Source organism: Canis lupus, chromosome 26 (assembly GCF_048164855.1).
Source record: "Canis lupus baileyi chromosome 26, mCanLup2.hap1, whole genome shotgun sequence".
In the NCBI taxonomy this organism is placed as follows: Eukaryota; Metazoa; Chordata; class Mammalia; order Carnivora; family Canidae; genus Canis; species Canis lupus.
Genome location: NC_132863.1, coordinates 38,514,731 through 38,542,456, shown reverse-complemented (window position 1 = coordinate 38,542,456; position 27,726 = coordinate 38,514,731). Strand labels below are relative to the sequence as shown.

Below are 27,726 nucleotides of genomic sequence, written 5' to 3'. Positions count from 1 at the left end.
TCCTGGAGACCCGGGATCGAATCCCACGTCGGGCTCCCGGTGCATGGAGCCTGCTTCTCCCTCTGCCTGAGTCTCTGCCTCTCTCTCTCTCTCTCTGTGACTATCATAAATAAATAAAAATTTAAAAAAAGAAAAGAAAAAACAACCACTGACTGCCGCTGAGATGTGGTTTCTTCATCTATTCAGTGGGAGTAATAAGAAGGGGGAGTTCTGGAACAGTCCTGGGGAACCAGGAGGAGGTGATCACACAGTTGTCTAAGACCTCAAGGGTGGTAGGTGTGTGTAGGCTGAGTGATGCCCTGGAGCCAGGCCTCTCCACACCTGCAGCACTGGTGCAGGATCTCTCCTAGGTGCGGAGTGCACCCTTCCCTGCTAATCTCCCCATGCATTCACCACCAGGGGCTCACATACACACACTAGCTCTCAAACTACTATCTCTCTAACCATCTCTAACGTTAATTTGGCCTTGGAAGCCTCACCCCTTGGACTGGACTGCTATCACCCTGTTATCTCCATCTTCCTGGAAGAAGGCTGACCCTGTCTCCAGGAAAAATCCCAGGAGCCTCCTCTCTCCCCCACCCACACCCACCTTTCACACCGGTAGACCCCTGTGCCTATCTCCCTTGTGTGGGAGATATTGTCAAGCAGGGGAAAGTGAGTACAAATGATTTGCTCAGGTCAGAGTCAGCTCTTAGTTTCAGACTCAAAACAAAACCCAAACCTTGCTCGTGGCCTCCAAGCTGCTATAACACTTCCACTCTCCCCCTTGTTCATCCAGCCTTGCTGGCGTTTTTTCTGCTCCTCTTCACACAGGTTCTTTCCCATAGCAGGACTTTTGCCCTTACTGCTCCTCTGCCCAGGACACCCTCCCTAGTTCTTCCTAGAGCTGGCCTCAGTTCCAATATCACCTCAGAGACCCTAGTGTCATCTTGCTTTCCCATCTGTCACACTGGCCCATCTGACTCCCACAGCAAGCCCTCAGTAGTAGGCAAGATTATTAGCTCTTTTTTATAGATAAGGAAACTGAGGCTCAGAGGCAAGATACACCCAAATCACAGTGAGTGAGCCGCAGAGGGTCCCTGATCTAGGGGACTAAGATATTGCCATAACCCAACAGGACACAAACAAGATCTCTGTGCCCATGGAGCTCACAGGTGAGGAAGACAGTAACAGACAACTCACCAGCCCCAAGGGACTCAGGGTGAGTCAGAAGAGTGAGATCCAAACCGATCCAGGTTGATGTCACAAGGAAGGGCAGGTGAGAGGGGAAGGAAAATGAAAGGACATTCAGGTAGCAGTGACCAACAGCCACCATGGGCAGGCAATGACTATTCCAGGATGTGGAAACAGTACAGAAGGCAGAGCCCCAGGACCCTGCCAGGACTTCGTATTTTTATTTTTAAAGATTTTATTTGTTTATTCATGTGAGGCACAGAGAGAGACAGAGACATAGTGAGAGGGAGAAGTAGGCTCCCTGCCAAGAGCCCAAGGCAAAACTCCATCCCAGGACGCTGGGATCACAACCTGAGCCAAAGGCAGATGCTCAACCACTGAGCCACCCAGGTGCCCCCCTGCCAGTACTTTTTAAAACCAAAAATGTTTAAGTGGAGTTTAGGAAACTGTAATGTTTTTTAATATATGTCCTTATTATATTAACACTTTTAAGATACATACACAAATTACTGCAGAGCACAAAGCTGGGGCCCAGCCTAGCTCTATCACCCATGGTTGTGAGACCCTAGAAAAGTCCCTTCCCCTCAGCTACAACTGCAACCCAGGTCAGGAGCTAAAACCTCCAGAGCCACCTCAGAAGCCCTCCATGCACAAGTGTACACACACGCACACCCTCTATCCTAACCTCACCTTGCTATTCTCACTGCTCTTGGGGACAGCGTTTCCAGATAAAATACAGAAGCCCAATTAAATTAGAATTTCAGATAAACAACAAACACACTTTTAAAATAAGACTGTATGGGATAGACTTACTCTTTATCTGAAAATCACAATAAATTGGGCTTTCTGTATCTTCATTTGCTAAAATCTGGCAGCCCTACTTGGAGACTGACTGTCAATGAGCACAGCACAATCTATAACCAGCCCCGTTGATGGTTGCTTCTCAAGAACAATGGTCCCATGAAAATCCCTGCATCAAGGACTCTGACCTTACCTACAAATGTATCTGTAGGGTGTGTTCCAAAAAGTGACTCAGTCACTTCTCTGTTGGGATTCCTGCGGCCAGGCTGCTGAGACCTCTATGCCTCACATAGGCTCCCTTTGTCTCCTCAGGCTCACTTGTTTCTCCCCTGACTCTGCCTGTCTCTAACTCCCTACTTCTGCCTCTCTCAACTCTATTTGATCCAGTAGCTCTGCATTATAAAATACTCAGGCAAAAATGCATTTGCAAGGATTCTCACTGTGGTATAGTCTGGAACAGACAAGTTGGAAACAATCTAAATACCCACTGATAAAGAAAATATGGTCCACCCTCACCAGGAGCATCACACACAGCCATTAAAATAACACCACACCGATATGGGAAGATGTGGGTGGATACATCTTGGTTGGAGTGAAAATGCACGTTACAGACAGCAAGTAGAGCATTCGCCCATTTTAAGCTTCAACCAAGGACATGTAAGTATTCTACTACTGATGGGATGGGTTGTCTGGGGTGGAGTGAATGGTCTCGACTTTCTTCTTTATATTTTTCTGCCCTACATGTCTTCTGCTTTTTTTTTTTTTTTTAAATAATAAGCATTGTAATTTTTAACACTGCATATTTGCTTTATAATTTTCAACACTGCGCCTATTTCCTGTCCTATCTACATACTTATACACAGGCATCACTTTTTTTCTGAGCCATTTCAGAATAGAGACATCATGTCCTTTACTTTTAAACTCCTCTATGCATATATTTTAAGAACAAGGATATTCCCCTTCTGTAATATAATTGTCAAAACTGGGAAATCTAACATTGATAAAATACTGTTCCTTACACACAGTCCATTTTCCAATGTCAGCAATTGGCCCAGTAACATCCTTTATGGTAACCCCCACCTATCAAGGAACCAATCAGAATCACACAGCATGGCAGCCAGCTGTCATACCTCTGTAGGTTCTTTTAATCTGACCTTGACAGTCAGGAAGAGTTCTGGCTGTTTTGTAGAATGTCCCTCAATTTGGATTACTTGCCTGATGATTCCTTATGACTAGATTCAAATTATAAATTTTTCATCTGGGAACCTCAGAAGTGGAGCTGTGTCCTCAGTGAATCCCATCAAGTCATCCATGTTTTGTCCCATTATCAATGATACCATCTTTAATCACTTGGTGAAGATGTCTGCTAGGTTTCTTCACTACAAAGTCAGTAATGTTCCCTCTGAAGATAATTTGTGACCAAATAGTTGAGATGATTTTTAGAATCAGACAAGATATAACTGCAGTCTTGCAACCGTAAGAACTAAGCTTATCCGCCTGACTCTAACATCACCTGAGCTGCGGGCCCCACCAAGAAGTTTGTTGTAACACTAGCCTGCCTTTACATTATATAAGGATTTCCTAAACTAGCCTAAGGATGCATTTTACCTGAGGTTCTTTCTAAAAGATACAGACTCCCAGGCCCCACCCACACCTACCAATCAGAATCTCCAAGGGAAGGGCCTGAGAATCTATTTTATAGCAAGTGACTCCCACGTAATTCACGTCTTCAGGCCAAGTTTGGGAAACACCCCATTAAATAATAGCATTTAGTCATCAAACATTTGCAGCTGCTAGCTGCTTAGGAAGGGCCAGGCACTGGGTGGTCTCAGAAATGGATGAGAGAAATAGTAGTGACACTGGTAGCTCATTTATTAAGTATTAAGCACTTACTTTGTTCCAGGCTCTGTATTAATGCTTTACGTGATTAAAGTAGGTTCCCATAACTATGAGGAAGACACTTTCTCACCCCATTTTACTGATGATAAGGAAACCAAAGCAGAGATAAGAATAACCTGTCCAAGGTCACGGAGCTAGCAGTGTGGGTGCTGGGAATAGGGGGCTGTGCAGGGTGCCTGAGACCATGCATCCAATCACACTTTCATGCTACAACACCAAGTCATTGGGTCTCTGCCTGAGCAAATTACTCATCCCCTGGGGCCTCCACTCCCTCATCTGTGTAATGGGAATGCTATTATGTCTCTCCTGAAGGGCTGGTTAGGAGGATTCAATGAAATGAACTTCCAGAGTAACCAGAGTGCCTGGCTTTGATCACCTTTCAAGAATTAGAGGATTAAATCAAAATTATTTGAGGGTAGGCACTGTGTTAGGAAAAGGGATGAGAAGGATTATCATTGTTATTCCTTTTTTTTTTTAAGATTTTATTTATTTATTTATGAGAGACACAAAGAGCGAGAGAGGCGGAGACACAGGCAGAAGAAGCAGGCTCCACGCAAGGAGCCCGATGTGGGACTCGATCCCAGGACCCCTCGATCACGCCCTGAGCCAAAGGCAGACGCTCAACCACTAAGCCACCCAGGCGTCCCTATCATTGTTATTCCTCACTGAGCCCCATATGGGACGCTCAACACACACTGGGAAAGGTCAGGTGATAACAAGATGAATATAGGCAAGAAAGCATCCAGGGAACACATTGAGGGCGTGGACAGATCAGGTTTCCACCAGGCAGCAGCTATTTTATCTTGTCTGCATGCCTGAGTCTTGCCCCCTCTGCCCAGCAAGCCCTGCTCCTGTGCTGCCACTTTGGAGACCAGCCTCCCCACGGAGAGTGAGGCCATTCTAGACTCTAAGAGACATTGCTCCCTGCAGGCTCTCCCTACCACTGCACAGGCACCTGATTCCAGGCAACAGAAATACCATTTTAAGAGAGCCCCTCCTTTTAGTGCCATTTCAATGCTAGTTCCATTTCATTCCACCATTGAAGGTGCTTGGGGCTAAGTACAGAGGACAGAAGTGCACAAGACAGGCATACTCCTTGCCCTCAAGAGCTTAGCTTCTTGATATTAAGAGAATGAGTAATTGCACAGATAATAATTTAACGAGGTGTGAGTTGCCTAGCACATAGCAGATGTTCAGAACATTTATTCTAATACATATTGATAGGGTTTAAAGACATAACCAATAAAAACACACAATACCCAGTTAAATGTGAATCCCGAACAAACAATTTTTCAGCATGAATATTCCTGGCATTCATTTCCTGACTTGAGTGAATTATACTTATGTGAAATATTTGATACATATTTATATTAAAAAGTTATTTGTTGTTTGCTTAAAATTAACACATAAATGGGAGTCCTGGAATTTACCCAAATATTGAGCAATGGCATCACAAAGGTAAATAAGACAAGAATCCTGACCTTCAAGGAACTTAGGGTACAGAGGGGTATTTACACAAGAGTTTAATAAATATCCTGATTAGGACCAGAAGTTTCTACAGGAACTTCAGACATGGAATTCTGATCTAGACATCCAAACTGCAATTGGGAGGCAAAGACCATGGGGGAAGTGGCAGGGTGGGGGGGAGGCGGCAGCACCGAATCCTCCAGAGGAAAGATGGGAGATGCAACACACTCGAGGTGCAGGAACACAATGAGTGTGTCAAGAGTTTGAAGCTGGAGAGGCAAGCAGGGAGCAGAGCATAGGGCCATGTCCAGTTGTTGGGACTTTATCCAAGGGTAACTAGAGCCTTTGAAGGGTTTTAAAGGATATGATTCTTCTGGCTATTTGGTGGAAGATGCACTGAATGTTGGCTAGAGAACACTAGACAGGCCAGAAGGAAAGTTGTGGCAGTAATTCAGGTGAGATTCATGGTGGTTTTTGAGATGCTGATGGCAATGGAATAGTGAGAAAACACAAATGCATTATATGGGAGCTAAAATCAACACAGTTTTGTAATATAGAGTGTCAGCAGGGGACAAAGAAATTAAAGATGATGCTCAGGCTAACTCTTGAGCAACTGGAGGGATGGTGGCACCACCTCCCCCAAGGTGGTGGGGGAAGAAGGATCTAGCACAGGGTGTGGTAGTAAGAGGGCAGAGGATGAGCTAGTTTGGGCCATGCAGAACTGAAGATGCCCTCCAGTCACACGTTGGCTAGCTCTAAGTAGAAGCTGGCTCTGTGGGCCTGGAGCACCAGAGCGCGGTCTGCTCTGGGACTATGGATCTGTGCCCAGAAGTACGTGGACTGTAGTGAAAGCCAAGGGAAGAGTGAGGATTTGGGGAGGAGTCTGCCTGGGGACAGGGTGTGAGATGAGATGGAGTCTAGGGCTGAGCCCGAAGAATTCCAACAGCCAAAGGAGGGAATCAGGAGACAGCAGCTGCCAAGGAAAAGGAAAAGGAACCCGGCAAAGAAACAGGAAGAGAAACCAGATGGTGTCACAAGAGAAAAATCAGCAGAAGTAACTATTTCTGAAAGGAGGGAGGAGTCAGGAGTACTAAATAGTTTGAAGATGGAAGTGGAGGACTAACACATCTGCTGGAATGAGTGACATGTCTTGTCTCGTCTCTGGTGAGGGGCAGAGTACAAAGTGTACGTGGGAGTGGTTCAAGGGTACAACCGGGAAATAAGAGAAATTGAAACAGTGGGTGAGGACAACAGGTTCAAGATGTCTGAGTATGAATATGGGAGAGAGATGGGCCAGTAGTGAGATGGTAGAGGAAATCCAATCATGTTCAAATGGCTTGGGAGGAGAGCCAGTAGTAGGGGACACTCATGTCGCAGGAGAATGAGGGAGAAGGCCCAGGTGGAGAAAGGAGAGAAGGTCTAGATGACACTGCAGGCCCACGGACTTCTGGCTTCTAGTTCCTTTATTTTTTTTATTTTTTAAAGATTTTATTTATTTATCTATCTATCTATCTATCTATCTATCTATCTATCTATCTATTTATTTATTTATTTATTTATGATAGGCAGAGAAAGAGGCGCAGAGGGAGAAGCAGGCTCATGGCAGGAGCCTGACGCAGGACTTGATCCTGGGACTCCAGGATCGCGCCCTGGACCAAAGGCAGGCGCCAAACTGCTGAGCCACCCAGGGATCCCCTTCTAGTTCCTTTATAAAATAGGAATATTTACTATTTACTAAATGACTACCATTTATTAATCCCTTCCTTACCATGAACACCTAGTCAGTTATACCATCTATGTCTGAGTATAAGGAAATGATCCTTCTCCAATAAGGAAATTAAAAAAAATTTTTTGGCCAAATTGAATGTGAGAGGGATGGCTGGGTGGCTTAGCGGTTGAGTGCTTGCCTTTGGCCCAGAGAGTGATCCTGGAGTCTTGGGATCAAGTCCTGCATCGGGCTCCCTGCATGGAGCCTGCTTTTCCCCCTGCCTGTGTCTCTGCCTCTCTCCCTCTCTCTCTCATGAATAAATAAATAAATCTTAAAAAGAAAAAAAAATTGAACGTGAGAGCTTTCATCACTGCAAAAGAAACACTCAGATGCCTACTGATTCTTCCTTACTTATATACCTGAATCAAACGTAGAAATATTTTGTCTAGTCATACATTTTAAGGAATTGATCTATACCCATCTTTGGCACCAAGGTAATAAATGTCATCAGAGTAATTTTTAGTTATTTAACAGCATTCCAGGGACATCCTGGAGTTTCTTGAGAGCTGGCACTTTCTCTATGTGATGATGGAACATTGAAGTCTGAGCCTAATTCCAAAGCACCCGTTCCCAAAATATCCGATTCCCTTACAACTGCTGCTCACGGAGTTCTCTCTCCAAATCAGAAAGACAGCTGTGCTGACCAAATCGTCGAGGCCCTAAACCCTGGTGTGGTTCCTGACCCACTCACCTGCTTTCACACTTCCCTTTTAGAAAACACCTGGCCGAGTCAGGCAGCCACCAGCCTCCCTGGTCTCTGCTTCCACTCTCCACACCCCTCCCACTATGGTCCTTTCTCCACATGCTGCCACAAGATTCCTCCTTAAACCTGGGCCAGGTCTTGCCACTCACTACACCCAATGCTTCCATCTCACCTACAGAAAAGCCCCAGATCTGCCCTCCGCAGCCCCGTTGCCTCACGACAGCTCCCTCAATGCAATGGCCCAGAGTAACACATGAGCTCCCACCTTAGGGCCTCTGCACTGGTTCCCTCTCAGAATGCTCTTCCCCTACCTGGTCACTCAGGTCTCAAATGTCACTTTCCTGACCTGTTTTGGATGACAAGGGATTTCAAATAATAGCCACTGTGTGTGATGTTAGACCCGGAGGACGGGGAGGCACAGACTGTGACTTTCTCACATATAACCAGAGTCCAGGACTTAACTGGTAGTTAGCCAAAGGTGGATGTATGAAGGTGGGCTAAGAAGACTCACGGATCCCTGGCTTGAGTACTTACTGGTACTGTCCATAGCAAAAGGGAATGGTAAAGAGGGAGATGTGTGGAGGGAGGAAACTAGAGATGCTGAGCTCAGTTTGGGCCATAGTAAATTTAAGGTTCCTATGGGATTGGGATTGGAATGGGTACACCCAGGAGATAAGTCTAGTAGCTGAGTACCACAGCAAGTACCCATAATTTAGCAGGCACCACACCAGGGTTGTATACACTGCTTCTTGAATCCCAAAATCCTTAAGAGGCAGCTATTCCTGGAAATGTACAGCTAAATAAAAGTAATAATTCTAAATTTGGTTCAAATACATGTAACTACATGTCTAATAAACATGTAGACATTTGGGGTACCTGGGTGGCTCGGTTAAGCATCTGCCTTCAGCTCAGGTAATGATCTCAGGGTTCTGGATTGAGCCCCAAATTGGGCTCCCTGCTCAGATGGGAGTCTGTATCTACCTCTCCCTCTGCCTCTCCCTGCTGCTGTGCCCATACTCTTTCAAAAAATAAAAATTAAAAAAAAAATAAAAATAGTAAGTAGACATTTGAGTTCATTTGCAATGGTAAAAGTTCCTATGTGCGGGATGCCTGGGTGGCTCAGCAGTTGAGTGTCTGCCTTCAGCTCAGGGTGTAATCCTGGGTTCGGGAATCGAGTTCACACTGGGCTCCCTGTGAGGAGCCTGCTTCTCTCTGTGCCTGTATCTCTGCCTGTGTCTCTAATGAATAAACAAACAAAATCTTAAAAAAAAAAAAAAAGTTCCTATGTTCAATTTGGTCAAAAACCTTTTATAATTTGGGACACCTGGGTGGCTCAGCGGTTGAGCGCCTCCCTTCAGCCCAGGGTGTGATCCTGGAGTTCCAGGATCGAGTCCCACATCAGGCTCTCTGCATGGAGCCTGCTTCTCCCTCTGCCTGTGTCTCTGCCTCTCTCTCTGTCTCTCATGAATAAATAAAATCTTAAAAAAAAAATTTTATAATTTCCTTATTGAAAAAATGAAACGACCTCCTTCTATATTCAGGCATATATGCTATTTAATAAGCACCTTTTATGTGCCAGCACTGTGCTAGGCACACATTAATCAACTATATAATTATAAACCGATAAGTAAAGTATTAATAAATGGTAGCTATTTAATATATAGTAAATACTTCCCCCTTTATAAAGAAATTAGAAGCCAGAAAATGATTTCCATTTTACTGTAGGGAACAGGCTGAGAAAGGGAAAGTATTTGCCAGATGTCCCACAGCCACTGGCACAGTGCAGAACTAAAGCATTCCATGACCTCGAATCTTAATGCACAAAACCCTTTACTACATCTCAGGGCTGCTGCTCAATCTTCAGAATGGAGCTGAAACCATGTGTCTAAATAAAGCCTTACATTATGGAGCCTGGTTGTTTCTCACCTCACCGGAGCTCCCAGCTGTGAGAAGGGAGGTTTGTGTTCATTTTCCAGAGAGGACAAGCTTGGTGAGGCCCAGCTGGTGAAGTGTCAGAACTGAGATCAGAGCCAGATGGGACTCATGACAGACAAGAACTTCTCCTTATAAAGAGCAACAATCTTCTGGAGTCTCACAGGCCCAGATTTTAGCAAAAAGTGGTTAATGAAAACAGGCATTACAGCTTGCAAATCAGATAAATTATGAAATTTATTTATATTTCACCATTTAAAAGCCAGAACATAACAAATTTCACTTTCTGGAAAGTCTTCTTATTAGAAATACATGAAGTGCACTTAATACAAGGAATTCAGTTTCTTGGTACCACCAGAGAAATGGACACACACTCACCCGTTCCCTCAAATGAAGGCTTTGTCAAATTTCCCTCCAAACTTAGACCTCTCCATTCAGGGAGGTCTGAGTTAACTTTTTCCAGAAATTACAGTGAAGACACGGACCTTAACATTTGGGCCCTCCCAAGCAACATCACATTAGAAAAAATTCTTTTGCCCCCAAAGGGCCCCGTCTTTGCTGGTTACTAGGCATCTGCAGCCCCTACTGGCAGAGGGAGAGGCCCACGACAGCAGTACACACAGGCCCAAAGCTCTCTGCCACTTGCAACCTCAGCCACTGACCAGAAAAACTTGCCATGGTCAGTATAGAGAGGTCTGACACACAAAAAAAATGAACCTAAATCCACATGCCTTTTGGTCAATCAGAGGTTCTGCTCCTACAGATTAGACTGACAGGTCTTAGCCTTGTATTTATTAGTATTTGCAAAACATGGTGAACTTCAAGTTTTTTGAGCTATTATCAAAGCAAGCTTCCAGTAGACAGTTTCCAACAACAAGTGCCCACAAGAGACGTATTTGCCTTCTGAACAGTGTTGTCTTGTCAAAAAGAGCAGGCTGTGATACTAGATTTCCTATAACCTCTGCTTTAGAGAGCAAGTTTTCATGTGGAAACCAGTTTCATAAGGAAACCATTTGTGATAGAAAAGCAATAGTCAGTTTAATCTAAGTTACCAAATTAAAAAAAAAAAAACACAAACTACAGTATCCACCGGAGCCCCTAAACCCCCTCCTTCTTATTCATTTGAGGACTCCTCATGCTGAAAGGACAAGAACGTAAGCAGGCTCCGAAAGAGAAAGGTAAACGTGACCCAGTCATTTGAAAATACTGCATTAGTTTAAAAATCAAAACCAAAAAACTATGGCCCTCACACTGCTCTTAGCTGACTGACCCTCCTCCCCACTTATGGATAAATGGAGTTTAACTTTCCTAACCTAGAAAACACTTATTCTCACTAAAAATATATGGTTACACCTTATCCTAAAAAGGCACCATGCAGGCATTTAAGATTGAACCAGTTAATTCTACGGGTGTGCAGGAGTGGCAGGAAAATATCACTAATCAAAACTTCCAGCATCAGATCATGCTAAACCCAGAACATTCACCCCAACAGGCCTTTTGAAATGTTTCCCAGGAGGTAAACTCGTTTTTGGCAGCTGCTGCTAAGGACCGACTAACAAGAACTTACACCACACAGAAGGAGCTCCATCAGTGATCAGACACGCTACTGCCAGAGGTCACACACCTCAGGGACAAGGAGAGGAGATGCTGGTCTCATTTGTGCTATTCATGACCTAGAAAAGGTCCTGGCTGGCTCAGAGGACCTGAGAGATGAACACTAAATGAGAGGAACAAGTGTGAAACAGGGACAGGTAGAGAAGCTGGCGTCTCCTCCAGGAGAGGAAGATGCAGCTCCAGGAAGTAGCTGAGGAGCAAGACCAGACATGTAACAAAATTAACGGTAGGGAAGACCCCAAGGAAAGGACGGCTCTGACTTAGAGACCTCTTTCCCTGTTAGAAGTGAGCCTATCCTAACACCACAGCTCACTTCCAGGTCTGTTGTACATTTAAGGTATATGAGTCACATGTTTCACGCCTAACACACAATGGAAGGTCTGGAACATGAGACGGACAGCAGAGACTGTTCACTGATCGATGATGGAGCGCTGCAACACCTGATTCATCATGTCCTCTTCATCAACATCGTAATCCTATGGGCGAAACACAGACACTAGGCCTCAGCACCGGGTACAGGGCAGACTCACATTCAGCAGGAGAAGTGGGATGGGCTCTGTAGAGGACAGCCCAGGACTGATCCCAGCTCCAGTCTGCAAGGCCAGCCACGTAACTGTGGGCAAACTGCTTGACCTCTCTGTGCCCTTGCTGTCTCATCCTGACCATGAACATACTGATGGCTCCCTCAGGCACAGACCTTGAGGACCAGAGGGCACCTGCATGGAGCAAGGCACAGACCAAGTGCTCGAATGGGAGTACACTGGAGTGAAACTTGCCTTTTTAATTCAATGAGGCCAAGTTATCCACTTGGTAGAACCTGGGAATCTTATGCCTCTTCACAGCATTAACAAAAAGGACAGCTATTTTGAAGTCTAAATCTCAGACACTCTCTTAGACTAAGAATAAATATTCTTATGACAACTTAGGAAAGACTCAAGCTTTCCTTCTCAGGTCCTGAAATACAGCCATTAAGACTGAATACTACTCTGAAATCCTCATGACATATATTTATAAACAAACAAATGGTTTACTTTGAGTAATTGGCCAAATTAATCTATTACTACTATGCCAAGACAACAAAACCGCTCAGCTCTGGGGATCCCTGGGTGGCTCAATGGTTTGGTGCCTGCCTTCGGCCCAGAGCATGATCCTGGAGTCCCGGGATCAAGTCCCACATCGGGCTCCCTGTATGGAGCCTGCTTCTCCTTCTGTCTGTGTCTCTGCCTCTCTGTGTCTCTCATGAATAAATAAATAAATGTCTTTAAAAAAAAAAAAAAAAAAAAAAACCCTGCTCAGCTCTAGGGAGAGGCTACAAACCAGATGAACACTTCTGGTGAGTGGAGGTGTCTTGTTGGACTTGAAGTACTTTAAGAAATGTGATACTTCCTATGAAATTCTACCTTTCCAGTTTCTTGGGGTTGAGCTAGGTGGAGGAGACTGGCACTACTGTGCTTGTATCTCCATATAGTAACGATCAGCTGGAGCTGATGGCAACATAGCATATATCGGATACTGCCTAGCTTTCAAATCCTCATGACCACTGCCATTACTTGCCAGGTCCCCATGGGCATCTGAGCTTCAGGATCCTAAGCCAGGTTCTGTAATAGGTAAAAACTACACATACCAAAAGAAAGTGGGAAGAATTTTCGGGAAAAAACCCAGGGAGCAAGCTTTCACTATGTTTCATTGCAAATGACTGGCCAGTTTGCTTTCATAAATACCACACAACAAAGGCTCTGGCCACTCACTGGGCTCCCGAGTATAGACCACACAGCTGCTGTTCCTGGGAGCCCATCATATCAGTGACAAACTCAACAATGAGACCCATAGTTCTCTAGGCAAGAGAAGGGAGGTCCTTGTGCTGTACCCCCAGGGGAAGGATCAGGGCCCAGGCTCCAGACTCACCACAAAAGTATCATAAGAAAATTGGTGCCGGCGCTGGATGTGCTCTATGAAGTTGGCGCTGCGGTAGTTGGGGTCTCCCCAGGGCATCGAGGCACATATTGGGCAAACCTTTCAACAAAGAAGCACAGTCTTAGACACCTGACATTTGAGCTGACATTAGCCCTCTGTGGCCTGTATCTGGCCTCCTTTCTTCCAGGGCAGTCTTCCTAACACACCCGTGGCCTGGCCATTCCTTCAAATGCACATTAGTATCCTAGAAAATAGTGTCAGCCTCCTACTCAGGTCAATGACACTGAGAATGCAAAAAAGCTTTGGCTATGATACCACCCTTTTCTGATACCCTACTGTGACCAGGACGTGTATCAGCCCAATAAGGGCCTAAACCCAGCACACAAAATAATCCAAAAACACAAAGAAAATCAAGGAAATGACAAATGAACCATATCCTGAAGAAGTAAAACACAGCCTCCTGTGCTACTTTTATAAAGTCAACGCTCAGATGAGAGGGCTAAGGCTGAAAACCCCTCACATAAGTTGATCTGGGCTCTGACGATTGGGAGGTATTTGGAATGACAAAAAGAACATGAAAGGGTGCTTTAGCAGGCAGGCAGTTGCACAGAGAAGCCAGGCGGCAGCAATAGAGGCCAACAGCCAGGCGATCGGTCTGGCTAGAATGCAAAATTCAGAGGTGGAAAGAAGAGCTGGGCCAGGGGAAGCAGCAGGCCTAAGTGGTGGCGTGGAGATAGAACCCCACCCATTTACAAGTAAGATAGGATGACAAAAGTGAGTGGCAAGAGGTCAATCTGAAATGGTGTAAGACTCCTTGGTGGAAGGAGCTGGGCTGGTGCTGGAATGTGGGTCAGGTCCAGAGACGGAGAAGTGGCTTCCAATGGGAAGGGCTGAAACATTAACGGTTACGGAATATATAGATGGAAAGGGAACAGAACAGAGGGCCAACAGCTGATGGAAGAGAGGCTTCAACAGACACAGAACAACCAGAGGAATTTCAGGAAGCCAAAAGAGGAAAGAAAAGAGAAAATTGGGTTGCAATACCAGAAACCGCAGAATACTCTAGCACTATCAAATTTATGAGTGCACTTAGCCTTTAACCAAATTAACACACATCTAAGACTGTACTTTATTAAAAAACACAAGCAAAGATGTGTTAAAAATTTATGGCTGCATTTTAAAACTTACCATGCAAATTAATTTCAAACCTACAGAAAAGCAGATAGCACGTTGATGATCCATCCTTCATCCCCAACACCTAGATTTTAGTTTGGCATACTTATTTCCGGAAAAAAATCAGACATTTTAAAGTAAGACACACTATCTCACCTGTAACTGTTTCACTAGTCCTCAAAACAGGAACTTTCCTTTATGTATCCCATACCATAATCCCACCTGTCAACAATTCTTTAGAAGCATTTAATACCCAATCCTCACTCAAATTTCCTGATACAGTCTAAAACTGACCTCAGTGTTCATTAATAAGGGACCAATTAAACTGCAGCACAGACAGGTAACAGAAAACTGTGACGCTCATTAAAAAAGCAGATCTACATGTACAGATGTGGGGGTAGATGTTAAAAACACTGATTCAGTGTGTAGAATGTGCTGTTATTTGCATAAAAAGGGGAAAATAAAAATAAAAAAAAAATAAAAAAAATTTTAAAAAAGGGGAAAATACAGGAATCTCCCAAGAACATCTGGAAACTACAGATGTCTTTGAATTACACGAGTTTCCATTTTTCCACACACAGCTGAGCACTACTGACCTGCCAATGAGCATAAAAGAGAACCATTTCTGATGTTTTGGAGAGAAAATTGGTTTAGGAGCTAGGACACTGGTTCCAGTACCAGCTCTGCTGCTAAATAGCTCTATAATGTGACCAATCCACTTAACTTGGATGGCACAAAAATTTCTTCCTTCACTCCCGTCTAAGAAGTGCAGGGCAGGATGGTGATAGGAAATGAATTTCAGTCTCTATCACTTTACTTCATTAACATCCATTATCGTTTTCATAATTACTAACATAGTTAAGCTTATCTGGCGAAATTTAAAATGGAAAATGCATAGTGAGGGCAGGTGGGTGGTGTTTGTACCTTTCTGCACTTGCTCTTTCAATGAGTAATCAGTTTTTGTTGTTAAAGATTTTTATTTTTATATTTAATTTTTTATATTTAATTTATATTTTATTTTTAAAGTATTTATTTATGAGACACAGAGAAAGAGAGACAGAGACACAGGCAGAGGGAGAAGCAGGCTCCTCACAGGGAGCCTGATGTGGGACTTAATCCCTGGACCTCGGGATCACACCCTGAGCCGAAGGCAGATGCTCAACTGCTGAGCCACCTAGGTGCCTCTGAGTAATCAGTTATTAAGAACCACAACTAAAACATCTTGAAGAAATGGCTAAAACCTTGGCTATGGGTATTTTTTGTTTTTGTTTCTGTTTTTTACGGAACATAACTCTTATCTTGCCTACTGAAGCCAAAGAACATGTACTATGAAGTTTCTGGAACCACAGAAAAGTAACAGGTTCAATGACCACTTCAGGTTAGCATCTGCCTACAGAAATTTCAAAAGTCGTTTCTGTAACAAAGATATAAATGTTAGATGAAGATTAGTATCAAACGGTGAGGCTACTTTTGAGTGAGAATAATCAATTCTTTCTGAGTGATCTCAGGAAAGGCTGGCAGGCCAGAGAGGCACTTTTTACACCATGAACTGACTACATATGAAGAAGATATATTTAAAAAATTGTACAGAAGTGGGGCGCCTGGGTGGCTCAGTCAAAAGTATCTGCCTTTGGCTTGAGTCATGATCCCAGGGTCCTGGATCCAGCCCTACATTGGCTCCCTGATCCGCAAGGAGTCTTGCTTCTCCCTCTGCCTCTGCCCCTCCCCCTGCTAGTGCTTGCTCGCTAATTAATAAATAAAAGGCTTAAGAGAATTGCAGGGGGCACCCCCGGTGGCACAGCGGTTTAGCGCCGCCTGCAGCCTAGGGTCTGATCCTGGAGACCCAGGATCGAGTCCCGAGTCGGGCTTCCTGCATGGAGCCCGCTTCTCCCTCTGCCTGTGTCTCTGCCTCTCTCTCTCTCTGAATAAATAAAAAAAAAAAAAAAGAAAGAAAGAAAGAAAATTACAGGGATGCTTGGGTGGCTCAGTGGTTGGGTGCCTGCCTTAGGCTCAGGGTGTGATCCCGGAGTACCTGGGATCGAGTCCCGCTATCAGGCTCCCTGCATGGAGCCTGCTTCTCCCTCTATGTCTCTGCCTCTTTCTCCCCCTGTGTCTCTCATGAATAAATAAATAAAATCTAAAAAAAAAAAAAAAAATTGCAATGGTTCAGAAAGCAAGGACTCAAGAAGCCAGCTGGGACCATGGAGAACATGATGTCATCAGGGGTGGAAGCTGAATCTGGAGGGAATAAAGGGTTTGAAGAGACAGCAGCAGCAGCTGGAAAATGACAAGCTTGATGGAAAAGATCAACTAAACACTAGAGAGCACAGATTGAATATTCCTCCCACTAAGGAGCCAGGGAAGATGGGCATATCTAAGGAAAACAAGGGCGAGGCATCGGTAGAGGGCAAAGCTGAGGTGAGAGGAGTGAAGACACAGGATAGGGCAAGCCACAGGAGCAGGGAAGTCTTACTTTGTGCTAGGCCCTAAGTTCAGTCCTCTCTATGGGTCTGAGGACACACGTAAGAGTCAGACTTGGAAAGCATCCTTCTCCTGAGTACAAAATGGAATGATAAGGACAAGGAAGAAGGGCTGCAAATTCAAGTGCTCACAGTGACCAGATTAGTAAGACACAAGAGCAAAGGAGAATGAGTATAAACCCATCCCATCTAGGTGGGCAGCAACTACTCTAGGCCAGCTGGCTCTTGCCTGAACTCCCAGTTTCTCAAATGTAGAGCATCAAGACTGAGAAATCTTCGGATTTTTAAAGATTAAAAAGGAAGTTAAAATGTGTACAGGTCAGATGTATCCCACAGACTGCCAGTCTGTAACCTCAGAGGTAGATCAGAGAGCAATGGAGACAGAAGGAGGAAGAAAGGAATTCACACCTGATATTCCGAAGTAAGTTAAAAGCAGGATTTAGTGTTACCTGTGGAAAGGTTGAGAACAGTTCATGCTCCGAATTTAATGCAAACAGTGCTCAGAACAGCCATCAGAGAGTGTGTGTGCCTAGCAGCAATAGGGCCTGGCTGAAAATGACCCACAATGAGCTAAACTGGCCAAGTTCCCCAGTGAGAGGAGTTGGGAAAAGCAAACCAGAGGGAATTTATCTGTCAAATCTGTCACAGCACAACAGTAAGAGCTCAGGGAGCTCAGTGTAAAAAGTGGCTGTATTAACCGGAATGTGGGCTTGGTAAGGAGTTCAATAAAGTCAAGAGAAGATCTAGGGTATTCTCAAACAGGCCACCTGTATCTTAAAATTTGCAGCAAAAGAAAAATAAAGAATGCCACCAGACCTAATCCAATTAACAAAAGCTCATGCAAATACTAAAGTCTATGCACCACCTTTTAAGCCAAGGGAGCTGACGTTTGCCTATAAATCTAGGTATACAGTCAAGAGAGCAGCCTAAAATAAATGGAAAAACTGAAAACTATGGAGGAGGTTGTATCAAGATCTAGCCTGTCAATGACATTAAGAGGGAAGGGGGCGCCTGGCTGGCTTAGTCAGTGGTGTGTGTGACTCTTGATCTTGGGGTTGTTCAGTTTAAGCCCTATGATGAACATAGGGCTTACTTGGGGAAAAAAAAAAAAAAAAAAAGAGGAAAGGGTAATACTGCAGACATAGACCACATTAAAACAAAACCACATGCCAGTCTTGATACTTAAACTGAGAAGACTGATAAGCACTTTCTTAATCATTTCATACATTCTCTTTCCCCACAACTACAGACAAACTAGGGAAATGGTAGCTTTGCAGAGGACAAACTTTGTGGACACCAAGGGATCCAAGTTAACATAACCAATGACAGGGGCAACAGACATCCCATGACCCCTGATGTGGCACCCGGAGCACACATCGCTCATGGAACTTCTCCACCTCTAATGATGAAGAATCAGACACACCCAAATTGAAGGACATCTGACAAAACAACTGGCCTGTCCTCTTTATGTTAAAGTAATGAATGGCGAAGAAAGGCCGAGGGAGGGATCCCTGGGTGGCGCAGCGGTTTGGCGCCTGCCTTTGGCCCAGGGCACGATCCTGGAGACCCAGGATCGAATCCCACGTCAGGCTCCCGGTGCATGGAGCCTGCTTCTCCCTCTGCCTGTGTCTCTGCCTCTCTCATTCTCTCTCTCTGTGACTATCATAAATTTAAAAAAAAAAAAAAAAAAAGAAAAGAAAAACAAAAGAAAGGCCGAGGTATAGAGACATGACAACTACATATAACACAAAGATCCAGGATTTGGGGGGAAGATATTGCAATGAAGGATATTCCAATATTAAAATTTCAAGGTATTCCACGCCCCCCCCCCTTTTTTTTTTTTTTTAAGTAATCTCTATGACCAATGCAGGGCTCAAACTCACGATTAGGAGTCCAAGATTAGGAGTCACATTCTATACTGACTGAGCCAGCCAGGCACCCCCTAAAATTGTTAAAATTTAAACACGTATTCTGTATTAAATATTAGATTCTGTCAATGTTACACTTCCTGAGTGTGACAAACACAAAAAATAAGATTTTTTTTTTACATGATTTTTTAAGAAAATGTTCTTGCTCTTAGGAGATACATGCTGAAGTATACAGGAGCAAAAAGTCATAGTACCTGCAATTTATCACTGCAACTTATCACTGCAAAAAATATGTACATATAGAGTATCATGAAGCAAATATGGTAAAATGTTATCATCTGTGAATCCAGGTGAAGGATACACAGGAGATCAGTGTATATAAAAGAAAATTTACAAAGTCCAGGTCATCTTACCACAGACTTGGTGTCCGTGCTGTGGCATAACTTGCAGTGCTCCACTAGTCCTTCCTGATCAAAGTTCTTCTCAGGACAGTAAGGGCAAGGAAAGGTGTAGCGATTGGGGACATTCCTGGAAGATGAAAGGCAGGAAAACAGAAGAAACCTGAGTACTTTTCCACATTTCGACTACTGTACTCCCCCAAAAAAGGAGCAAAGTGCAATGTGTTATGACAGGGATTCTGACAATCACTTCAGAATGAGATCAAATGTTGAAAATAATAGAGCTAATACTTGAAGTGAGCATCAGAGTCCTCCACACAACCCCCCACCCCACCCCACCCCTAACACAAAAACTGACATCAGCTGTAGCCAGAATAACAATTATACCTCTACTTCCCCAAACTCCTACAACTAAACCCTTCAACATGCAAAGTGTCCACTGTCTTCATAGCAAAGATGACCTCCACCTAAAGGAGTGTTTGAGTCATTTACCTTGGCTGAAGGGAGGCATCCTTGGTGGTGGCCTTCACACCTTCCATGATGTAATTCTGGTATTTGGAACAGGTAGCCACATGGGCCCGGATCTTGGATAGGAAGAACTTAGACAGGAAGAATCAGAGCCCACAAGTTAGTCAGTACCAACACAGTCCCAAAGCAAGGTCAAAATGAAAACCAGACCTGAACCACTCTGGCAAACAATCTCACCAGACTCCTGGCTATGCTGACAGGGCTGAAAGCAAGTTTGTTGCAGGCTTTTTGTTAATACCAAGGCTGATAATCTTATTTAACCAACCCAGGACATCTGCTTCCACTCTAAAATAACTCTCCTAGAGGTTTGCTTTTATTCAAGGTATGCTCTCTGCTCACATACTCCAAATGCAGTGAAGGTTTAAAAGTTTTCCACACAGCATTCTAACTTGCTCCTCTAGGCAGTCCGGGTGGCTTAGCGGTTTAGCACCGCCTTCAGCCCAGGGTGTGATCCTGGAGACCCAGGATGGAGTCCCAGGTTGGGCTCCCTGCATGGAGCCTGCTTCTCCCTCTGCCTGTGTCTCTGCCTCTCTCTCTCTCTCTTTCTCTCATGAATGAATAAATAAAATCTTTAAAAAAAATTTTTAAAAATAAACTAGCTCCTCATAGTAAGCCAAGAACACATTTCATTATGTACAGCAGTAAAAAAAAAAAAAAAAAAAGTAATCATTTAAATAAAAGAGATAAACACCAGTAATTCTAATTAAAGTTACAGAATGCCACATTGTGATAAATGATCTTAAAAAAAAACTGAAATCTGAATTCCATTTCCCCTATAAAATCTAGTCCTTGCAAGATGGAAAGAGAAAGAAAACCTAGAGGAGAGTGCTTCATCGCAGGTGTTCTAAAAGCAAAGGAAAAGTATAAGGAATGAAGAAAGAGAAGAGGTAAAGGGAAGATAAGACATTTTTGGAGGTATAGTAGTACACCTGGAAATATAATACAATATAATAACTAATCTTTAAAAATGGAGAAAAATCAAAAGTATACAGAATAAAACAAAAAAATCCATCATGCATGTAGTACAAGGATAAAGTAACGGGTAATTTCATTTCAATATCCTGAGTTTCAAAATGAAAGGAAACCACAAGAAAAAAAAAGAAAGCTTCATTATTTGAGCTCCAGCTTACCATAATGCTCCCTTCTGTCTTACCTCTAGCTAAAGAACTTGACTTCAAGCTGCCAACCAAAGAGCTCCCAATTAAAAGGGATAGGAAACAGCCCTATTCAGAATGATAGTCACTCTGCAGCCCTAGTGCTAAATCACTCTGAAAGAAAGAAGGTAAAGTATATCCATTCTATGGCCATCCATACTAATATGTTAGTAATGAAACGGACAGGTTGTCTAGTAAGTCATTAAGTGAAAAAAATTTTTCAAAAGTGAGAAAAAGCTCTAGAACTAGAGTATGCTCCTATTTTGTAAAATTCCTACATCTGTGTTTGTCAAAGGGCAGAAAATATTTTGCAGCCTTCTAAACCCAATCACTTTTAAACAGGTAATCTCTGGAGTGGGAAACAAGCCTACAGTATTTCATATGCTTTACGGTCTGAAATGAACAGAATCATAATTTTGAAACCTGTAAGACTGTGTGTGTGTATAGCTTGGAAAACGAGATTGTAGTTTTTCTCCTTTATAATTATAATAGATGTTGAAATACACTTGATTCTAGCATGATTATACAAAAAAGCACGGGTGCATTTCGAATGTTAGGTATTGTTTTTACAATCACATAATTTCATCCTAATCTTTATGTCATGATTCCTCCCTGTCAAGTACTAAAAAATTCAAATATTTTTTATATCTATAATGATAAAGATTGTAAAATTTCCCCTCTAGCTCACTGCAGCAGGTGACTTCCTTTTTTTTTTTTTTGTTTTTGTTTTTGCAGCAGGTAACTTCGAGATGTTTATCTTATTTTACACTTAAAAAAATTAAGAAATAGCATTCTGTCATTACATTCTAATGGAAATTACACATACTGCTTTGGAAAAGTGGCTCTTTTATAGGGAAAAAACTAGGATAATGGACTTCTATGGTTTTCAAAGCTACAATATATAATACACTAAACCAACTGTTAAAAGAACAAAGCAAAACCAATAAGGTCACTAAGATGAACCGGCACAGCCATTGCCACAGATAACTAGCATGCACACGTGCTGTAAGTCACCTAGTCATGCTCTAACTTCAGGAACAACGTGGCAACAGCTCTGCGTTTTACCCCCTCTCATTGCAGAAAGACACTGACTCTTCCATTTTACTTCCACATACATTTTTACGGCAGCCATGGCAAGAAGTCTCTGTGCTCTCAATCTGCCGCTCGAGCTCCGCGGCTCGGACGCCAGGTGCCAGAGCGCTGCGACACACCCCACAGACAGGCTTCTTCGGCTTCAGACATTCCTGCAGGCATGCAGAGCAAAAGCTAGAACAAGACATACAGAGAACCTGCGTCATGCATTGTGGAGACAAGACAACAAAAATGGATAAACTTTTAAAAAGACATCAATGAATAATGGATTATAAACATATTGCTCCCTGTTCCTGATTCAAATACTGAGTCTTCCCGTGCCAGGAAGGGGATGGGGGAGTGTCCTGCAAAGAACACACAGGTCCAACAACAGAAACAAACACAAACTATCATGATACACAGTGAAAAGGTTTTGTGGCACAGTCTTCAAACCTTAGCACCTGCCACTGAGGGATCTTGGTGGGGTTTCCTGAATCTCAGTTTCTCCTCTGTGAAATGGAGACAGTAGTAGCCACCTCTGGGATTACTGGAATGGAGTATGTTTAGCAGCCCCTCAGTACAGTGTTAAACACATATGAAATGCACCACAAATAGGAGGTGCTATATCATCAGAGGTGAATGTAAAACACTATGAGAAGACAGAGATAAGACCACCTAGTTGTGACCCAAGAAGGACAGTGCTGGTAGGACTTCAGAAGCAGCATTCACAAAACAGCCTTAAAAGAGCTCAGCTGGCAGAGGAAGGTAAAAGCATTCCAGGCACTTAGACTTAAAAATTCATGACGCACCTAAGGAAATAAAAGTCTAACATCTTTCCTCATGAATGGTAGGAACCCAGATGTTTAAAGATATCAACAAGGCCAAATCCAAGTTTTAGAAAAATAGCTGAGGTTATCATGGACAAGAGAGTTGTTGGTTTTCAAAAAATATTTTTAGGTGAGAAAAGACAGGAGCCTTGAAGTAGAAACCAAACAGATTGGCTAAGGCAAGGAATTCTTTTTTTTTTTTTTTTTTTAAAGGCAAGGAATTCTAAGGGCCTGAGGCAACAGAGAATTAACTCAGGAAATGATTCAGAATGGAGTCAGTAATACTTGGGAACTTACTAAATTTGGAGAAGGAAAGTCAAAAAAGGCCAAGTTTCTATCCTGAAACCTATGCAGGGAGTGATGCTGAGATAAGGTATACAGAAAGAAAGGACAATAAAGGGATGGAAACAGCCTGGCTACATACCTGACCTGGGATTTAAGGCAAGATAACAAAACTTGCCAGGAAGAACTCAGGATGTATAATCAAAGGTAACCTATGCCATCTGACAAATTTTTACCATATCTAAGTATTTTCTTCCTCTTTGTGATAAAGCTAGATGTTAACACTGCCACACAAAATAAAACAGGCTGGGAGAAATTGAGGGGCCCTAATGATTTACCACTGAGAGCAAAGTGGAGAAAGAAACAAAATCCCTGTCTTCTTAATGCTTGTATTCCAAAGTGGAGGGGAAAAAAAAAAAGTTAGTTTCTGATAGTGATTTAAGTATAGGAAGGAAATAGGGCAGCCCTGATGGCCCAGCGGTTTGGCGCCACCTTCAGCCTGGGGTGTGATCCTGGAGACCAGGGATCGAGTCCCACGTCGTCGGGCTCCCTGTCGGGCTCCCTGCGTGGAGCTTGCTTCTCCCTCTCCATGTGTCTCCGCCTCCCTCTCTCTGTCATGAATAAATAAAATAAAATATTTTTTAAAAAAGTATAGGAAGGAAATAAAACAAGGCAAAGAGATCAGCCAAGGTGGATCATACTGAGCTTCTTTAAGGAGGCAATATTTGAGCTAAGACCTAAAACTCCGAGGAGACAGTCACACGAACTTGGACACAAAAAGTTCCACAAAGAGAGGATATACCAAGTACAAAGGGATTTCCAAAAAGCAGAAAGGAGGCCTTTGGGACCATGATATGAAGACCACTGGAAGATGTTAAGTGATTAGGCTGGACAGGTAGACAGGCTTGTGGCCATCATTTGACTTAACTATTCTCAAAGGCAGATCACAAGAAGAACCCAAGAGAGCAGAGGGTCCAGAGAAACCAATCCCAGCTGGTAGAAAAAAGCAGCTTCAAGCACACACCAGGACAATTCATTGACCAAATGTTCACGAGTCACTTTGTGCTCCAGTCATCCCCAACATGCAAGCCTGGTTTTAAAAAGTGCCTGTATCTTGGGCTGGCTTTCAGTTTCCCTTTCCTATTTCATAGGCCTTAATACAATTGAGCCTTTTAGGTGCTCCATCCTTTCTGCTACAGTGCTGTGTAAAGAGTTCCTTCTCTTGGGCTCCCAACACCTACCCCTCTCCAGCTATATTCTGCTAAACTGGAGGGACACAGTCATTCAGGGCTTAAAATAAAGTTTTATAAAAACTCAACACCCCAGCCAGCCAAAGTTACGATGCTGGTTTCTAAGCATAAAAGTTAGCAAAAATCTGCCACTAACTAGCCTGAGCAAAAAGCACTTGGCTGGAGCTAAGGGAGATTTGTGCTCCCTTCACAGAGCTGTATTCTTCTGTCTTCAATCAGCATCAAAATTGATGAACACGTGAAACTAGTGTGGTGAGTGCAGAAAGGAACCAAGTTTTGAAACCCAGTACTGCCCCTTGACCTCTGACCTAGGGAAGGTTCACGTGGCTCAAGGAAACTTCAACTTTTGCTGCTCTTCAGTTGGTAAACTGTGCTGAGTCAAGCCTCTTTATAACTATTGTGAATGAAATCCAGTGAATTAACACAAAATCAGGTAAAAGCAGTGAGGGGCTGATCCCAAGAAAAAAGGACTCAATAAAAACACTGTCTAGCCTTCACTTTAATGCTCATGAAATTTGTTTCCACCACCAATTTCTTAGTTCATTCATCCATTACCTGATCTCTCCCCCACAAACCAGTTTGATCCCTATGACCCTCCATTCCACACTGAATTTTCCCAGTAGTCTGAACATTTGTTAGTCTAAGTATCACTTCACTGGCTTGTACACTTTGAGGGCAGAATCATCTTGTTTCTTACTGTGCCAAGACACTGGCACATGGTAAGCACACAAATACTTTAGTCAGTTGAATATAAGATTGGAAGATGGATGCTCAGACACTGCTGGGCAATGGGGATACAGAGAGGGGCAACACAGATAGGATCACTGCCCCTCATGATCCCTAAGTCTGGCTTTATGCAAGGAAGAAGGAAACCCCAGGAGTGAAGCAGGGAAGTAATTCGAGTAGGGATAGTGATAAGGGAGGTTAAGTTAAACTGGGACTTAAAGTCTGGAAAGGATTTGGGGTAGCTGGCAGGGGAGATGCAGGTGAGCAGGAAGAGTTCCAGGCTACCTGAACTCCAAGTGGGAACAGCCCAAAACTAGAAAAAGCTTAAGAGTACTTGAAGAAGCAAAAAGCACTCTGTGGCTGGGGAGCCCTTGCCAGGTGCCAAATTATTCTCTGGGCTGGCAAGGAGACACCTGCAGTTCATGTGGGAAGAGTTAGACAATAGTGAGCCTGACCTATGTGAGCCTCAGTTCCCTCACCTGCCATATGGCTGCCAACCCTCTTTCCCTGCAGTACTGCTGTAGGAGTAAGAATACCTGTGAGGCCCAGCAGGTGCCTATCTTGTCTACTCTCCAGTAAAGGTGTCCTAAAACCAATGCCAAGGTGATGCTGAAGATAATAAGCACTGCAGGAGACCACTGAGGAAATGCCAACCCCCCAGTGGCAAGAAGTGACCACATTTTCTACAGTCCTCTCAACTGAGGTGTTGGCGTGTCTGATGGAGCAAGGCTTAGATTCAAATCCCAAGGGGGCGCCTGAGTGGCGCAGCGGTTGAGCGCCTTGCCTTCGGCCCAGGGCGTGATCCTGGAGACCAGGGATGGAGTCCCACGTCGGGCTCCCTGCATGGAGCCTGCTTCTCCCTCTGCCTGTGTCTCTCGTGAATAAATAAAAGCTTTAAAAAAAAAAAAAAATCCCAACAACCTCGAGCACCTACCCCAGCCGAGGGTCTGTATTGGCAATTTTCACACACATCCCCTTCAGCCGTTGTGACCAGCGTATTAGCGGCATGCGGGCCAGGGAGGCTTAATTTCAAACAAAACGCAGCAAACCTCGGACACAAGCAGGAATGCTAACAATCGCTATCTGTGACTCCCAACCCCTTTCCGTTGATGGCAGCCTGGTGAGATTCTACCATCAAGACTTCCCTTTTGTTCTTTTAGTCTAGTTTTCGGCGTTTTTCCAACTTCAGTGCACATTCGAATTACTTGGCAGAACTGGACACCTGGCGCCATATACGTACCATGTACTTCGGAAGCAACGCTCAGGCTTTCAAGGATAACGGTGGCTCTCCGAGGGCCGATTTTATATTTTTCGAGTGAACTCCACGCCCAAAGCGGGGCCCGAAATGACGACCTCCAGAACCGAGTCACATGCTCTACCTGAAGGAGCGAGCCAGGCGCCCCACCTGATCCCCGACAGGGTGCGACTTCCACTATCGCGGGTGAGGAGTCTCACAGGCCCCCTCACAGGAGGCGCTCACCAGACGACGCGCTACTTGGAAGCGAGCAGGACCGAGAAGCGCCCCGCCGACTTCCACGCGCCTTCAGGAGCCCCGTTGGGCCCCAGGAAGAGGCCCCTCTGGCCCGGTCCTCGCGCTTTCGCGCTTCCGCTCCGAGACCCTCCCCGCCCGGGCCGCGCCCCTCCCCATTCAGGTCTCCCCCACCCCACCCCCCACCTCCGACCAGGCCCTGGCTCGCCGCTTACACGTGACCGCAGGGCACTTGCACGGGCTTCTCGTACACTTCTAAGCACACGGGACACGTGAAGCGGCCCAGCGGGTCGGACTCCGCTGCGGGCCCAGCCCGTTGCGCACAACCCTCACGTTCCTGCTGTTGCGCCGCCATCTTGCTGCCGCGCCGAGCGGCGCAACGGCGGCCGAGAAGGAGGAGCCCGAGGGGGTGGGGCCGAGGCCGCGGGCTGGCGCGCGCTCGGGGCGGGGCTTGCGCCCGCCGGGGCGGGGCTAAGGCGGGACCTTGCGCGGCGAGGGACGCTCGGGGCGGGGCTGATGGAAAGGACGCGCGGCTGGGGAGGGGCTTGTGGGCGGGCCACGCCCCCTGCCCCTCCCCCTCACCACCCCCGACGGACGGGAGGGAGGGAGGGGGGCGCGAGGCCGCGGGAAATCTGGAAAATGTGGAAGTCAGATCCAGACACCTGCAGAATTGGAACAGGCTTTGTGTTTCAACGGCTGTTTCCTCAATTTAAATCATTACTGTTACTTGAGATTTCACCCCACATCGAGTTGCCTTTTCTTTAAATTTAGGCAAACAAATCTCATTAAAAAAAATTTTTTTTTAAAGGAAATTTTAAAGGGAGATCTGTCATCACTCCTGAACTATGATAAGAAAATAATCACTTATTTCTAAGAGCATTGTAAACACAAAGTAGAAACAAGACAGCCTTATTAACGCATGCCGGATACCGTTGACACTGAAAAAGGAGATTAGCCATTACTAGAGGTGTTGAAGACAGGCTATGGCCATAAACGAGCCGGCCTAGTGAAAGCAGAAGTGGGAGGCTGGTCTCCCTCAGGGAGTGAGTCACCAAGCTTTGGTGCTGTGTTCACCCAACCCGTGGCCATGGGGCCCAACTCCCGCTCTGTAGAGATGGGGAAGCTGAGGCCTCCGGAGATAGTCTAAACCTCAACCTCACAAGAACTGGGAGGACCTGGAGCCCAGATCTTTTGAATGCCAACTTCATC

General features: G+C 44.5%; 1 protein-coding gene across 1 annotated transcript; it reads right to left on the bottom strand.

Moving 5' to 3' along the window:
- Positions 1–9,962: 9,962 nt before the first annotated feature.
- On the bottom strand, positions 9,963–26,932 carry RNF114 (ring finger protein 114). The gene is made up of 6 exons (XM_072801403.1): positions 26,733–26,932; positions 21,988–22,138; positions 19,683–19,789; positions 19,206–19,320; positions 13,263–13,370; positions 9,963–11,833 (listed from the first exon to the last, which is right to left on the bottom strand). The coding sequence occupies exons 1-6, from the start codon at positions 26,870–26,872 to the stop codon at positions 11,768–11,770; spliced, it is 687 nt and encodes a 228-aa protein (XP_072657504.1). The 5' UTR covers positions 26,873–26,932; the 3' UTR covers positions 9,963–11,767.
- Between the last annotated feature and the right edge of the window lie 794 nt (positions 26,933–27,726).